Here is a 15,358-nt window from a genome sequence, read left to right on the forward strand (position 1 = left end):
AGATTTTTTTGGGGGGAAGACCGAGGCCTGAATTTAGGAATGTCAAATACATCAGCAAGGGGGCGGGCACTGGAACACCAGCTGGGCCATGCAAGGATTGAGGGGGAATAAGGTGTGCAGGGCTCCGCTGCACCAACACCCGACCAGGGGAAATGGCTAATAGATGCTCGACCAGCGAGTGCCCAGCGCAGCCGGCGCAGGCGCAGGCGCAGGCGCAGGACCAAGTCTTGGACGCTTGTACGCATGCGGGCCGCCGAGCTTCCGCCACGCCTGTCATGGCCTCTCTCCGGGCCGCTCTCGGCCCCACCCTCGCTGATGCGCCGTGAGTCACCTGACTCGGCTGCGGGTTGAGGAGACACACAAGGGAAGTGATCGTCGCGGGAACCAGATCGTCTGACCCAGGACCCCCGCGCGCCATGCCGTCCGAGAAGACCTTCAAACAGCGCCGGAGCTTCGGTGCGCGCCGCGGGCCCGGGAGTGGGAGATCTGGGTGCCGGGAGGGGTGGAGGAAGGGTCTCCCTGGTGGTGTCGTGCGGGGCTGGGACGCAGCGGGAGCGGGGGTCCGGAGGGGTCTGGGTCCCTGGCGGCTCAGTCCCCGGGGTAGCCCGGGCGCGCAGCGTCGCCCTGGCCGTCGGTCACCAGTGAGCTCGGCATTCCCTGCGGGACTGGAGACCCGACCCCACTGGCGGAGGACACCGCAGGCGGGGCGCGCTCGGCTGTGTCCTTAGTGGGTCCCAGGTCTGGGCGCCCTGCGATCCCCGGGGCAGCACCCAGCCCGCCTCTACTCCCGCAGTCGCCTGGGAACGTGTGTGTGGGAGAGGTGGCCTTTGTCTCATAACGGAAACTTAACAGCTGTTTTGTTTGTTTGTAGTGATCTTAAGTTATTCTGGAACAGTCTTCAAGAGAGGAGTGTGGGTGGGAAAAATAAGGCATGCACATTAGCTAGGACACGGGTCCCCAGAGTGGCCGGGGGTAATCTCTCCAAAGTTCCACCTGGCTTGCGATGTTTTTCCCTAGATTGCCTTTGCTCTCTCCCTACCCCAGCCATTCTGAAGAAAGCACCGGCGTCTGATGGCTGCTGCTTTCCTTGCTTCTGACTTTATTGGTCCTGACGGTGGGCACTGACAGTTTAGAGGTTTGCCACACAGGCGTTGTTTTAGCGGCCTCTTTGAGGAGGCCAAGGCTGGTTTTGCTCTTTTCCAGTGAGTTTGGAGTGATTTAGGTTGGAGCTCTGGAGTTTGCAATATCCAGATCGAGGGGATGCTGACTGGGTGGATGGATTTAGGGCTCACCCCCAAACCGACCCTTTGTAGCTGAAGCACCTGGGTGGGGCCTGGGGCGGTGAAGCTTAGGGTCCGCCTAGTGGCAGAGTCCCATTAGCTTTCTGTCATAAATTCTTATACTTCCAGTAAGTAGCAATCATCCCCAGTGATGGAAGGAGACTGAGGCAGCCAGGAGGCGTGTGGGTTTGCAGATTCTTAGTGCGGACTCTCTTGGCGTGTTTGCTCTCTGGACTCCTGGTTTCCAGAGGTTGAAGTGAAGGCATCTAAGCTCGGACACTGCTGGGCCCCTTCAGCGGGTCCCTGCCGTGTTGTGGCTTCTACTTGGTCGTTTGTCATCTTCTGTACAAGCCTGGGTGGGGGCTCTTGTGGGACGAGGAGATGCTGAAGCTGTCTCAGGTTGCTTGGCCCAGTGTGAGCAGAGAGACGATGAGTAAGTGTGCCATTCAGTTAGAGCTGGGCTTCAGTACAAGCTGTTGGCTCTGCACAGCTGTCTGCCCCGAGTGTCTCAGCTCTTGCAGGCCTCCTCCTGGTTCCCTGTCCCTGCGGCCAGCCAGGGCTGGCAGGTCCTATAGGCCACCAGTTTTGGCCGTTAGCTTTAGTAAAGACGACTATTCCTGCATTTCCCTTTGGGACAAATCAGAATGACATGGTAGTCTGTGGTGGTGGAGCCTTGCGGCCTGCATTTCTCCTCTTACCTGTGTTAACTGTTTCTGCCCTTAAAGCTCTGACCCTGCCCTCATCTCACTGTGTACCTAGGTTAAGGGTTTCTGCTGTCAGTGGTTGGTTGATTTAAACAGGGTCTCATTGTGTAGCCTGGGCTGGCCTTGAACCCTTGTGTCTTTCTCCTGAGCGCTGGGATTCAAGGTATGCTGCTGTGCCTGGCTTTTTGTTTGTCTGTGTTTTAAGACAGGGTTTTTCCATGTAGCCCCGATCAGGCTGGCCTCAGATTTGGATAGGGACCAGCCCGATGTGCAGGGATTAAATAAGGACCTGTGCCACACTGTTGCTCAAGCTGGCCTAGAACTTGCCAAGCGGGGCACCTTTTAAATTTTATTTTATCTGTGTGGGTCTTCGCCTACATATATGTCTGCACCATGTGCATGCCTTGTGCCCGTGGATGTCAGAAAAGGGAGTTACAGATGACTGTGAGTCCCTGAGGGTGGTGGGAGCTGAGCCCAGGTCCTCTTAGGGAGAGGCTGCTCTGAACTACTGAGCCCTCTCTGAAGCCTGAGGCGTAGAGCATGCCAGGTGCGTGCGTAGCTGTTTGTTTGCTAGAGTGAACTCAGTGCAGTGACTAAACCCTGGAGTAGTCAGTAGGCATACAGTGGAGGGTTGGTTCTTATGGAAAGTGGCCGGAAGCCGTGTGAAGAGATGGTGCCATCCCCTCTGTGGGGTGATGGAGAAATGGTGAGGAGAGATCAGCTAGTGCTTCAGAAGGGAGAAGGGCAAGTCCAGCTCCTGTGACATGGCTGGCTCCTTGCACCCTGCAGTGCAGAAAGCTTGGTACAGTGTTGAAAATGAAGATTAGACTGGCTGAAGAGCTCCCGACACGGGAGGAGTTCAAGGTCATCCTTAGCTGCCAAGCCGTGAGACAGGAGAGCCTGTCGCTAACAAGCAGTGGGAAGCAGGCGTTCTCAGAAGAACGCAGTGAGCTTTTTGGTGTTTTTTTTTGTTTGTTTGTTTGTTTGTTTGTTTGTTTTCTTTTCTTTTTTTCAGAGCTGGGGACTGAAACCAGGGCCTTGCGCTTGCTAGGCAAGCGCTCTACCACTGAACCAAATCCCCAACCCGCTTTTTGGTGTTTTGACTGGGGCAGTGTGTGTTTTGAGAGAGCGCCCCACACTAGCCCAGGCGCACGCTATAATTTCGGTACTGGGAAGATTCAGACATGAGGGTCTGAGTTGAGGCCAGCCCGGGACACATCGACCATCTCAGAAAATAAATAAAACCAGTCCTCCCCCCTTTTTAAGATTTACTTATTTATTATATATAAGTACACACCAGAAGAGGGCGTCAGATCCCATTACAGATGGTTGTGAGCCACCATGTGGGTGCTGGGAATTGAACTCAGGACCTCCAGAAGAGCAGTCAGCGCTCTTAACCACTGAGCCATCTCTCCACCCCAATCCTTCTTTTTCTTAGCTGGTGCTCAGCAAAAACTGCATTAGTCCTTGGTTTACCAGGACTGAAAAATTAACAAGACTTAACAGCAAAGGTAGAAATCGTCAGGGGCGACAATGAGATCGAGAGACCCCCACCTTCCCCGGGTGACACGGGAACCCTGTTCTGTGTGGCTGTCCATCTGGGTTTGCAGCCCCTGGCAATGAGGACTTTATCCCTTGGGCCATGTTGGAAGGTTCCACTGACTGCCCTGCCTCAACACAAGACAGTCACAGCAGACCGTGGCAGCATGGCCCCTGAAATCAATGTGTCTCTTTCTTGCAGAACAAAGAGTGGAAGATGTCCGGCTCATCCGGGAGCAGCACCCCACCAAGATCCCAGTAGGTTCTACAGCAATGGTGCTTCTGGGCAGAGGGGACCCCAGCCCCATTAGAGCCCCAGAAGCCCTTGGGCCTACAGACTTTGTGTGCCCACTAACCACTGCCTCTCAACCTGAGCTGCTCTTGGGATGTCAAAGGGGAAAGGGCAGGTGGGCCAGAGCGGTTTGCTTTTCCTCGGTGGTGCCAGGGATTGAACCCAGGGTCTGAGCTTTTGACTGACTGATAGTCTGCACTCCAGCTGTCACTAAGGAAGCAGTCGCACTCAGGGTGGCATGGCAGCCTTATAGGACATAAAGGACTGACTCTCAGCCCCTACTGTATCCCATATGCCCCAGTTCTAGACCTTACACAGTTGCATGCAGAGTCAGGCATGGGCAGGCCACTGCTTAAGATGCCTGTTCTCCAGCTAGTCCGCACATCCTGGGAGGGACTCTGGTATCGGGCCCCTTTCATAGTGGAAGTATGTCGGTTTTCCCAGGGTTAAAAAACCCCAGTGCCAAGTCCTGCACGTGTGTCCCTGTGCAGCCCTCTTCACAGCCTTGGAACCGTTCTGAAAGAGGAGCATTGATAAGGAGAGGCTGAGACTCCTGCATCAGGGTGGGGGTGTGGGCCTGCTGTTCTAGCTGGCTGGACACTTCCCAGGCTCTCCTCACCTAGGGGCCGGGCTTCCTGCGAGCTGTGGTCTCAGCACAGCCAGTGGCTTCTACAGTAGCTAGGGATCTCTGCAGAAACTCAGCTGCCATCTTCTGCGCATGACACCAAGCAAACATGAGAGCAAGGCTCTGTGCTGCCCCATTGAAAACAGGGTGGCCACGGTGGTGACCCCCAGTCCTTCCGGGCTGGAAACCTCAAAGACAGCCCATTTCAGTCCAGCCAATCCTTCTTCCCAAACTCGAGACTAGAGTAGAAGTTGGGGGGTGGGGAGGGAGCCAGGCATGTTCACATGAATGTGGGGCTTCCCAACAAGGGCTGGGACCTGCTCACAGCCTGTCTCAGGACAGCCCTCCAGTGTCCCCATGCTTCTGGTGTTGTGGAAGAATGCCTTGGACCTGCTAGCCTCCTTCTCTACTCCGTTCTCTCGAGAGTCCGCCTCGACCCAGGTGTGTAGTGCCTATAGCTGGCATCTCCTGTGGGTGCTTCAAGCTTCACTTGGAGCTTGGAGTTGCGGTGCTTGGAGACAAGCACTTTCCCTCCAGAAGTAGCACGTGGCGGTGTCCCCCTCTGGCATGCTGTGACTGGGCTTGAATCTCTGGTGTCCGGGTAAACGTCCATGGCGTCTAGACACCATGGTGGACTGTGACTCCAGCCCATCAATGCTCAGATCTTTTAGCAACGTTTCGGTTTGGTTTGATTTTTGAGGCTGGTCTTATCCAGGCTAGCCTTGAAGGCAGTTCACTCCTGAGCCTTCAGATACTGAGATTGTAAATGTGCTCTTATAGCCATGCCTGGCTTAACATTTATTTTGGTTAAGATTTATTTTTGGTGTAGGGTCCCACTATGTAGCTCTGGCTGTCTTGGAACTTGCTATGTAGACAGACTATCCTCAGACACAGATCTGCCTTCCAAGTGGTGGGATTGAAGGCATGCACCACCATACCAAGCTGCTTTTAACATTTCTTATTTTGGGGGCCAGAGAGATGGCTCAGTGGCTTAGAGCACTTGTTGCCCTCACAGAGGACCTGGGTTTGATTTCCAGCACCCACATGGCAGCTCACCACCATGTGGTCCATAAGAAACTTGGGTGGAATATATTGCTGGCTGTGAGGCTCACGTCTGTGATCCTAGCACAGGAGGCTGGTGCAGGTGGAGGGCCCTGATTAAGGACATCCTGGGCTACAGTGAAACAATAGCTGGGTGTGACGTGCATCTTTACTCCTAGCACAGTTCAGACAACAGAGGTGCCTGGTGGCCATGTCACGGTTTTGCCAGGGACAGTGGCAGAGCTGTGAACGAGCACTGGTCACAGCAGCACCGTGGGCAGCCAGGAGGGCTGGGTGAGACGACTGCATGGCATGTGCCAGGCTCAGCGTGGGGAGTGTTGTGTGCTGCTGAGTGTCTGGCCTCTCTCTGCAGGTGATTATAGAGCGATACAAGGGTGAGAAGCAGCTGCCCGTCCTGGACAAGACCAAGTTCCTTGTACCTGATCACGTGAATATGAGCGAACTCATCAAGATAATTAGGTATCTGGCCGCTTCTTGTCCTGTTTCCTTGAGTGTCCTTTAACCATCTCCGTGCCAGCCCTAGGTCCCTCCTGCTTCTTTTGTGTCCTTTTTTTTTTTTTTTTTTTTTTTCCGGAGCTGGGGACCGAACCCAGGGCCTTGCGCTTCCTAGGCAAGCGCTCTACCACTGAGCTAAATCCCCAACCCCTTTTGTGTCCTTCTAAGGCAGGCCGGTCTAGCTTTCAGCTGCGTGTATCTCAGGTCAGCCGTGGATGTGTGCTAGCATGAAGGCATCACATCTGAGGGACTAAGGGGAGGACATACCTCCTGGATGACGACTCTTTTAAGTGTGCTAGACGCAGTAGAGTGCTGCTGGCCCTAGTTCGAGATCCTCCCCTTCTAGTAAACTTAAGTTGCACAGGGGGCGTTCATAAGGTCTCAGCTGCAGCAGCCCAAAGGCCATGAACACTGATGGCCACGTGGATGCTAGTCCCTGATTAGCAGGGGCTGGGGACCAGGGCGTGCTTGGTCTTGTTGGTCAGTGTGCTTTTTCCGGGCCTAAGTTGTGGAGACCTCAACGAGCCCCCTTCTCTCTCCTCTCCACAGAAGGCGCCTGCAGCTCAATGCTAACCAAGCCTTCTTCCTCCTGGTGAATGGGCACAGCATGGTGAGTGTGTCCACACCCATCTCTGAAGTGTACGAGAGCGAGAGAGATGAAGACGGCTTCCTGTACATGGTCTATGCCTCCCAGGAGACGTTCGGGACAGCACTGGCTGTGTAAGACTAGAACAATACCTAATGTTTGTTAAGCCCCTACCAAGGCAAAAAGGGACGTTACCAGCGGAAGCTGGTCAGCTCACCACCCCACAGATCAGAACGTAGGCACCCACGTAGGGGATTAGAAACTATCTCAGCCAGAAACTGAGTGCCATGCAAGTGCATTTGGCTTGGAAACTCATCTAAACTAGACTATCCTGTGTTCAAACTTTAGTTTAAAAATAAAATACTTTGCATCCTAAGTTGCCAATAAAAAGACCAAGTTATTTTGACATTTTCTCCCTAGTAGGGACTTGAAATAGAAGAGCAGTGTCAGGGGCGGCCTCTTCCTGGGACCTGCTGCCTTCTCTAAAAGGGCTTCTACTCAGAGAAGTCCCTGGAAACAGTCCCTCGCCCAGGTTGCCTAGCAGAGGTCTCCAGAGGGCTCTGGCTTTGCCCGAAACAGGTCAGGTGTATAGGACATAGCTCTAAGGACCCACATGGGCCCTGGTCCTGAACCCCAGCCATTTCACCTCAGCAGTGTGGGACGCTCACCCGCTGCTGTGTAGACATTACCACATGCACCACTGCTCAGAGGCCAGTTCCAACCCTGTCCAGGGGTTGCTTGGTCCAGCTTCTTAAGAAACTGCAAGGTGTTTTTCTCCTGGTTTGGACTTCTCTGGTCCATGCCTGCTTCAGGTGTGCAATGCTGGCCTTCCCGTGCAGCTGTCCAGTGGAAGGCTGAAGTCCAAGTGCACTCGCCTTGTACGTGGTTCACACCTACTTGTCAGTGCACACCCACAGTCTTTGTAAGGGCGGTTCTGACAGCTGTTGGGGTTTCCCCATTTCATGCCAGTACATACATGTCAGCTCTGAAGGCAACAGCAACAGGAAGAGAGCCATGCTTGTGACAGACATACAGCCACTTCCAACTAAAGCAAGCCTCTGCTTCCTGCTACCTGCATGGAGCCCACTGTGACACTCAGACCATCCCCGGTCACTCACTCGTGTCTGAGAATCTCAGTGAGAGCTGCCTCTGTCACGGACGGAAGCCAACACAGCCACCTCTCGACCTGGCTCCCCACAGCACCCACCCTCCCTGCATGCAGCTGTCCCTGCTAACCCCCAATGTTATGTTACACTGTGTAAATCCCCACTGCTGCCGTGTGTGGGTTGTGTACGTCGTCATGTCCCTGGTTTATAACTATGGTGCGGTCGGGAAGGATTCCTGTAATGCTGCTCTAAGATGCTGCTCAGGCAGCCATTGTAGGACACCTGTACTCTGATGCACTAAGTCAATAAAGGCACAACTGGACCTGTCCTGAGTGTTCTCTCATGGTGTCAGCATGGGAGCCGCATCCTGCAGTATGCCCACACTGCTCTTGCTGGGGAGGGGAAGACAACCTTTCCTTGGTGAACGGCTTGCCGCCAGCTCCTGCCTTTAATTCTCTGAATAGCTGACTGACCTGCCATCCGTCAGGTGCACAGTGGTGCTGTGGGAACACATGGTGACCTTGCTACCAGAACACACACACCAAAGGACTTACTCCTGGGGACAGCTGCTGGTGCTTGGGGGACATTGTAATCAACTTCAGCTTAGAGCAGACGACAGGCTCTGCAAAGCTGTTGCAAGTCCCCTCAGCCCGGAAGCTGGGTGGTAGACGCCTGTGGGGTACAGCACTGCCTTGGCAGCGCTCAGTGAGAACATCATCCAGGTCCGTCTCCAGCAGTGCTGTTAGCAGGCCCTGTCCTGGAAGGGCGGGTGGGCAAGTAGGCCACATTCTAGAGCTCTAGGTGACAATGTTTACGAAGGACCTGCCTCACTGACAAAAGATCTAAGAAGGTTGAGTACTTTTGAGTTTTTTTAAATTTTTATTTTCCGTACATTAAATTTACTCATAAAAACAGTCTAAAAATGTACAATTTTTCCTTTTAACAAAGTATAATAAAACATAAAAACCCCAAAAACAATACTTGACATTTACAATTCAAAATCAAATTAGCAGAATATTAAATATTTACAAAACTATATCTTTTAAAAATATTTATAAAGTTACATGCAATTTTGTAGAATTGACAAAAGAATGGCTCAAAAATGGGAGAATTGTCCTTCATTCCTAACAAGAAAATATGCCCAATAGAATCTGAAGGTTTCAGTCCTGGTACCAACACCTGTGTGTGTGAGAACTGACCTGGAGGCGGGGCCACTGCCCCCTGTGGCAGCGCAGTGCCCTGGCCCTGGCCCTGGCCCTGCCAGTACAGTATGTGGTTTGCTGAAGTATTGCCAAGTGTAGACTACAGGTGCCTGCCTTTTCAGAGAAACCCTGGGACGGGTCAGCGGTCAGTCCCATCTCTGGACTGATGGTTTCTTGGGCCACCTGATTGGCTCTACAGGAGTCACCTGTACTTTGGAAAGGACAGCTGTCCCCCTGCTCAAGTTCCCCAAGACTCCTTGGGGATGAGGTTGAACAGATAGACCAAGTCCCTGCAACCTTTTAAGACTTCGGCAAGTGATGCCACCCATTAGCCGGCTGTAAAACTAGCTCGTCAGACCAAATGCCAGAAGCAGAGAAACGGGGACGGAGTGAGGAGGGTGAGACCCAATTCCCATTGGGCTGTCCTCACGGGACTGTCATGGCACACGTGCATGTGGTACAAGCGAGGCTGACCTGCAGAAATGACTGGAAGCCTAATGAGTCCCACACGGGAACTGCTGAGTACTGTGTAACAGGCCAGCTGCTGCCATCTTTAGAGATGAGTGTGCCTGCCGCTGGTTTCCGGATACCCAGCCACATACACTCAACAACTTGTCTTCACTGCGAGCGCTAGATCCCATCCCCCGGTGCCCTTCAGCAGTTAGGAGTTTTCAGCATTAAAACACTTTCCAATTTTCACTACTGACCGTGAAATAAAAACTGGAAAGGAAGGTAAAAAACGGAGTATTTTGCTACAACAACAAAAAGGTCACATAGCTGTTTTGTCCCAACATTGTGCCCTCCTTCCTGTCTGAATATCCCACTTTGTACCCGAGATGTTAACACAGGGCTAGAATCCGACATGAGTCTGGGGCCGTCGCACCTGGGCACCACTGCCACCTGACTGAGCAGTTTTAGAGAAATGACAGGAAAGGGCTGGTCTGTTAGGTGTGTAACGATGAAGTCTGGTGAGGAGGTGCCTGCTGGCCAGGCTGCACGCGCTCCTCGCTCCTCCTCACCAGCCGGCTTCACAGAGATGCCACACCACACAAGCGCTTCCAAAGGCAGCCGGCGGCTTCCAGACACAGACATCTGCTGCCTGGACAGCTGCAATGAATGGTGCTGGAGCTCGCTCACCTCCTCAATGCCACAAGGTAACGTGGAATTGCCACAGCAGATCAACAGCCGTAAGACACTGCATTCCCTATACTGACCACAGAACAGAAAACTTAAATATGATTTTTTCTTTTGTTATGAGACAGTTTTCAACAACAACTGTGTTGAAATAGGATTTATTTAAAATATTTCTTTGTTTAAAAAAAACCAAAAAATTTAAAAGTTTGGCTTTCAGCACATACCCAGGCCACTGTGATGGCCTTCAGAAATATTAAAATCGTAAACATCAGTGAACACTCTAGGTCTTCCTTATTAACACAATGCGACCAATCCCAGTCTGGTGCTCTTTAAGGCAAAGTTGTGTCAGTTCTTGTGTTGACATTTGTAGTGTTTCTGAGTGAGAGATCAACAGAGCATCCCCTAGTGCCTCATCACCATCACCTCAGAACAGAGGATACTGTGTGCCATGGACAGAACAGAGGTCTATCGGTCCTGCATTGCATAGAATCCACACCACTCAAGCCTTCCGTGGGTCTCCACAGACACAAAGCCCATCTGAGAGCATGAAGCCTTATGTCACAACGCCTCCAGTTCTAGGGTATTTAGATTTACACTAATTCTGCATAAGGGTGATTGTCCCATCTGAAGAATGGTTTAAGTACTGTGATTCTTCTTCTCTGTAAATAGGAAGCTGGAAAATCCTTGGCAAGATCTTACCATCGATTTTTAATACCGAAGGCTTTAGCATTATAAATAATGTTATCTGAGCATAAAATTCCCTTTAACCTCGGAGGTCTAAGTCCCTTATGCCTCCGCTGTGTGGGTTGAAACGTTCACGCCCTGTTGAGGAGTGAGGACCCACCCCCACCCCTGGTCTGGTAGGTAACTGGTGAGCGGTTTCGAGGAGTCTTGCGTCTCTCTACTGAAGTTTTCCAGGCAATTTTAACGGAATTAACAATCAACACACAGCCTATACAAAAGAAGCCGACAGTTTCCAGTCTTTGTTCATGAAATCACAGAACTGTATTACTGCTGGATGTCTGTGTCAAGTGTGAATTCATCAGCAGTGAGCTCTGGGGCTGGGGTCCTGGGAAAGCCATCTGAGACACACATAGCTTGCTAGCTTCCTGAAGAATGAGGCGCGGCAGTCACACCCAACTCACAAAGCAGAGTCATTCCCATGTCCTTGAGAGTTGGTTCTTGTTTGGAGAGAGCAGGCTCAAAGCCTCCAATGGGAGGGCTGGTCTCAGGCCTCGGTGACTGGATTCCCTGGGACTTGGACCCTTCGGAATGAAGCTGTCGAGAGTGAGCTACGTCTTATTTACTAATATAGTGTAAATCTGTTTACAGAAAAAAAATATTAAAAACCTGGAACTGCTCCAAGTGTCTACAGAACACCCTGCGATCGGTTTCTGGGTGTACCTGGCGGAGCAGCCTGCTGGTGCCAACCCCAATGCCCACCGATGGAGCTCCTACATGGCCCGTCCCAGCAGAGGCTGCCTCCCAGACTGCAGAGGCCCTCGTCAGGTAGTGCAATCCTCAAGAAGCCAGACACGAGGCTCCCACTCTAGGAAACAGCAAAGTCCAGCTGGCTCTTCCTAGCCCAAAAAGGGGTCCTGGATCCGACTGGGGAACTTGAGAGAACTCTGACCTGCAGTCTTGACTCAGGTCGTGCATAGCTGCCCTGGAATTACGTGTGAGCCTAGAAGGACCATCGATCTTCAGGAGACAGGTCTTCATGCTGCAGCAATGGTATGACGGCCATGTTACTGCCAAAGCGATGTCCACTAGGCAATCCTTGGATCAAGCTCCAAAACTAGGAATTTGGCAATGAAATCGAGTTTGACGTACTTGTACGCTAGATTCTCTATCCAGTATAGTGAAGTAAAGCACCTTTGGGTTAAAAATATTAAGCGCCACAGCAACTCGACTTCCGCTCTCTATGTGGTTTTCCTTAGGTCTCCATGGTTCCACAGCAACTTGACTTCAGTTCTCTATGTGATTTTTCATGGCTTAATAAAATGTTCTGTTGCCAAAAAAAAAAAAAAAGGATCAGTCCGTGGAGTCCAGACTTTCTGCTGGAGGGGCGTATTTCAACCTAAAAGTTCCTGGAGAGAAAGAGAGAGAGAGAAGGAGAGAGAGAGAAAGAGAGAGAGAGGAGAGGGTGAAGCCTGAGTCAGTTATAGAAGTGCACACACCACCCACCTGCTCTGAGATGCCACTCAGGACTGACCGCACCCATGCACAGCCGCAGTCATGCGCAAAAGAGCACCACCGCCCATGTCTCAGTGCCTTGGGTCTTTCTCTGGGCATGGGACTTACACTCAAACCGGCTGCACACATGGGCAGGGAAGGCCTGGACTGAGCAGACGCAGGACAGCTCTGGGAAGGGAGGTGGCACCCTGCACACTACTGCCTTTCTCGAGCCACAGGTATTGACTAGGCTTCAAAAAGTTCTGCAGGTGGTGAGGATCAATGGAAACTGCACACCAGAGATGGAGGTGCTGGGGACCCAGAGCTGGATAAAGTGGGACCAATTTTCCTAACAATACTGAAATTTTCCCAAAACAAATAGGAGTGAACCTTGGTGAGCCTGGCATGTGTTAATCATCCCAGCATTCTGGAGGCTGAGAGCAGACAGGACACCAAAAGACTAAACCTGGCATATTGCAGTAGACACTTCGATGTGAAGAACACAGATAACAGGAAATAAACAACGGGGAGGAGGGAGGCAGCTGCCACACAGCTGCACCGAGCAGACAGACCAGCAGAGGGGGCTACGGGGGCAAGGGACTCCTTAAGTGACTGCTCAGTCCTTCATTTTTACAACTCTCCCAGGAGGTGGCAGCAACCCCTGGCTGCACATCCAGCTCATTCTGTTAAGGTAAAAAGGCTCTGAGGTTCTTGTTGCTTTGGGGCAGGGATGTGTGTAGGTGTGTTCATGTGTACAAGTGACAACAGAGGCCAGAAGAGGGGAGTGGACTCCCTAGATCTGAAATCACAGGCAGTTGTGAAGGGCCCAGGAACTAGCCTGGGTTTCATTAAATACACTGCCTCTAAAAACAAGTTTACTGTTTTCAACAAGCCAAGCAGCCATGGGCACTTGTCCCAGGAGCCACAAGCAACAGAGCAAGGAGGCCGAGGCTCCTCCTGGTGTGTTTACCTTGCCGGTTGAAGTCCATGGACGGTTGCTTGCAGTCCTGTGCACGGTGGCCAGTGGCCCCACAGTTGTAACAGGACAAATTCCCACTCTTTTTGTGACTGGAGCCATTGCTGCTGCCCACTAGGCCTTGGGCTTGGTGCACCCCCGCTGTCCCCGTCATGAAGTGCTGCATGGGTGGCACTGCGAACGTGGACTGCCCACCTAGGACAGGGTCTGGAGTCACACTGCCATTGTAGGCTGTGTGTACCACAGGGAAGGCAGAGCCACCACCGTACTGCTGGGTACTGACATAGCCATTGCCACACATGGGACTGAAGGGCAGGAAAGGGAAGGTGAACATGGACGGCCCCGAGAATGGGTGCTGGAAGTAGTTGGCGTAGCTGACCGTCAGGCCGTTGGAGCCACAGCTGCCGCTGCACCCACAGGACGTGCAGACAATGCAGCCAGGTGGGGGGGGTGCGGGGGGCTGCTGATGGTGGTGGTGGTGGTGGTGGCTCTGACTGGAGGCAGGAATGTTTCCTGGGGAGCTGCTGCCAGCACCGCCACTGTAGAAGCTGCTCTCTGGGACAGAAGAGAGGGCAGGGCTGGAGCTGGGGGCTGGGCAGCTGGGTAGAGTGGCCATGCTGGCAAAAGAGGTGGAGGGGTGGCTGCTGGGGGAGGCAGTGTTGCTATTGGCGCAGAAGCTGCCCTGCAGTGGGCCCACGGGCACACTGCTCACTGCAGAGAAGGCAACTTTGGTGTTGGCTGTGTACAGAGCATTCCGGGGGTTCAGTATTGCAGGGGGCACGCTGATCTGCCCGTTGTTGGGACAAGAAGTCTGCCCAGAGATGGCGGTGTCAGCAGGAACAGAAGACGACAGCAGCAGCTTGATGGGCGGCCGGGCCACATGCAGGACGGTGCTCGGTGTCCCTGTGGCGGCTGAGCTGGTCTCCACAGTCAAGGCCGGCTGCTGTGCTGTCTTCAGCACCCTGTCCAGTGTGGCTGCATGCACAACTTTGGCCCGGGGACCAAAGGAGACATTGGGTGACACAGAGGTGTTCTCTACCAGGCCCGAGAGGCCCTGCACTGGCGGGTGAGGTGCTGCTGAGGGCAGTGTGTCCAGCACAGCCCCGCCGAAACTCTTGTCCACTTTCGTGCCACTTCTAGGAGCAGGTCCCTTTCCCCTCTCCTCCAGAGACAGAAGGGAGTGGACAGAAGACGAGAGGAGCTTCACGTCCGTGCTGCCTCTGTCTGACTTGTGCACCGAGTTCAGCATGCGGACAGGCGCCAGGTGTGGAGCTGCAGGCATGAGCTGTGCGGGCAGAGGGTGGTGGCCCGCAGGGCTGGAGCCGGTCTCGTTCTGCACAGGCAGAACCTGGGCTGTGGGTCTTGCTGAGCTGGATGGGAAGTGAGCCAGAAGCATCACGGGCTTCTCCTTCTCAGTACCCTCAACATGGATGTCCACACCTGAGGACGGGGAAGACCATTAGCAGGGTAACTGCAGGCTTGGTAGGTGGGGAGGACACAGATCACAACACAGGAGTCTTACGTCTATCGCTCTCCTCGGCGCTGTCCGAGCTCTCCTCTCGAGCCTGCACACCCATGGGGCTAGAGGAGGAACTGGAATACTCGGAGGAGCTGCCTTCTCGGGGCAGCTGGTGAGCCGGTGGCTCCACCTCCACCCGCAGCTCTGTGGAGAAGGCAGGTAGAGGTCAACAGCTGCGTAGCCCGTGCCCACAGGCAGAAGAATCCCGCCTGCCATGACACCAGGAAGCAGGGCTCCAGCCAAAGTCAGACCAAGCTCCAAGAATCTTGAAAACTGCACCAAGCACTCAAGGCCGTATGTTAGGTGACACATCAAAGGGGGGTAGTGCTTCTTTTTAAATATATTTTCATTTCACTCACATTTGTTTTTCCTACATTTACACCTGTTCAAGGACACTGGATCCTCTGGAGCTGGAGTCACAGGCAGTTGTAAGCTGCCATGTGGGTGCTGGGAATTGAACCTGGGTCCTCTGGAAGAGCAGCCAGTGCTCTAACCATTGAACCATCTCTCCAGCACCAAAGGGGAACTTGTGACTCAGGCTAATACACTCAGTGTGGAGGGCCAGTGTGGGGGCACCCTGTTCCATGCTGTAGAGGAGAGAGCACGGCCCCCCTAGGGTCCAAGGCACTGTCCAGTGCAAACTGACTCCTTCCCAGTTTGCAC

The 15,358-nt window shown here is 53.1% G+C and overlaps 2 protein-coding genes across 4 annotated transcripts in view; one reads left to right on the forward strand and one right to left on the reverse strand.

The window, feature by feature from the left end:
- Positions 1 to 340: 340 nt before the first annotated feature.
- Map1lc3b (microtubule-associated protein 1 light chain 3 beta) lies at positions 341 to 8,016 on the forward strand. 2 transcript variants are annotated; one of them, NM_022867.2, is made up of 4 exons: positions 341 to 456; positions 3,726 to 3,781; positions 5,855 to 5,961; positions 6,547 to 8,011. In NM_022867.2, the coding sequence occupies exons 1-4, from the start codon at positions 417 to 419 to the stop codon at positions 6,719 to 6,721; spliced, it is 378 nt and encodes a 125-aa protein (NP_074058.2). In that variant the 5' UTR covers positions 341 to 416; the 3' UTR covers positions 6,722 to 8,011. The 2 variants fall into 2 exon arrangements, with proteins under 2 accessions (NP_074058.2, XP_087451231.1); XM_087595105.1 differs by having other exon boundaries at positions 358 to 456; positions 3,726 to 4,881; positions 6,547 to 8,016.
- Positions 8,017 to 8,545: 529 nt separating this feature from the next.
- The window catches only part of Zcchc14 (zinc finger CCHC-type containing 14), a 44,336-nt gene continuing 37,523 nt past the window's right edge, over positions 8,546 to 15,358 (reverse strand). Inside the window, exons 11-13 of one of the 2 annotated variants that reach the window (NM_001427306.1) lie at positions 14,699 to 14,839; positions 13,171 to 14,616; positions 8,546 to 12,115 (exon numbers count right to left, since the gene is read on the reverse strand). In NM_001427306.1, the coding sequence (NP_001414235.1) occupies positions 12,060 to 12,115; positions 13,171 to 14,616; positions 14,699 to 14,839 (1,643 nt within the window). In that variant the 3' untranslated portion in view covers positions 8,546 to 12,059. The remainder of the gene's footprint in view (positions 12,116 to 13,170; positions 14,617 to 14,698; positions 14,840 to 15,358) is intronic. The other variant, XM_087594974.1, reaches the window with a different exon arrangement.

Source organism: Rattus norvegicus, chromosome 19 (assembly GCF_021556685.1).
Source record: "Rattus norvegicus strain SHRSP/BbbUtx chromosome 19, alternate assembly SHRSP_T2T, whole genome shotgun sequence".
In the NCBI taxonomy this organism is placed as follows: Eukaryota; Metazoa; Chordata; class Mammalia; order Rodentia; family Muridae; genus Rattus; species Rattus norvegicus.

Excerpts from the sequence above, each read along its gene's own strand:
- Map1lc3b (XM_087595105.1), top strand. The coding sequence starts at position 4,729 with ATGTGGGGCTTCCCAACAAGGGCTGGGACCTGCTCACAGCCTGTCTCA. Across the intron at positions 4,882-5,854 it reads GAGAGTCCGCCTCGACCCAG|GTGATTATAGAGCGATACAA; the intron begins GTGTGTAGTGCC and ends CTCTCTCTGCAG. Across the intron at positions 5,962-6,546 it reads GAACTCATCAAGATAATTAG|AAGGCGCCTGCAGCTCAATG; the intron begins GTATCTGGCCGC and ends TCCTCTCCACAG.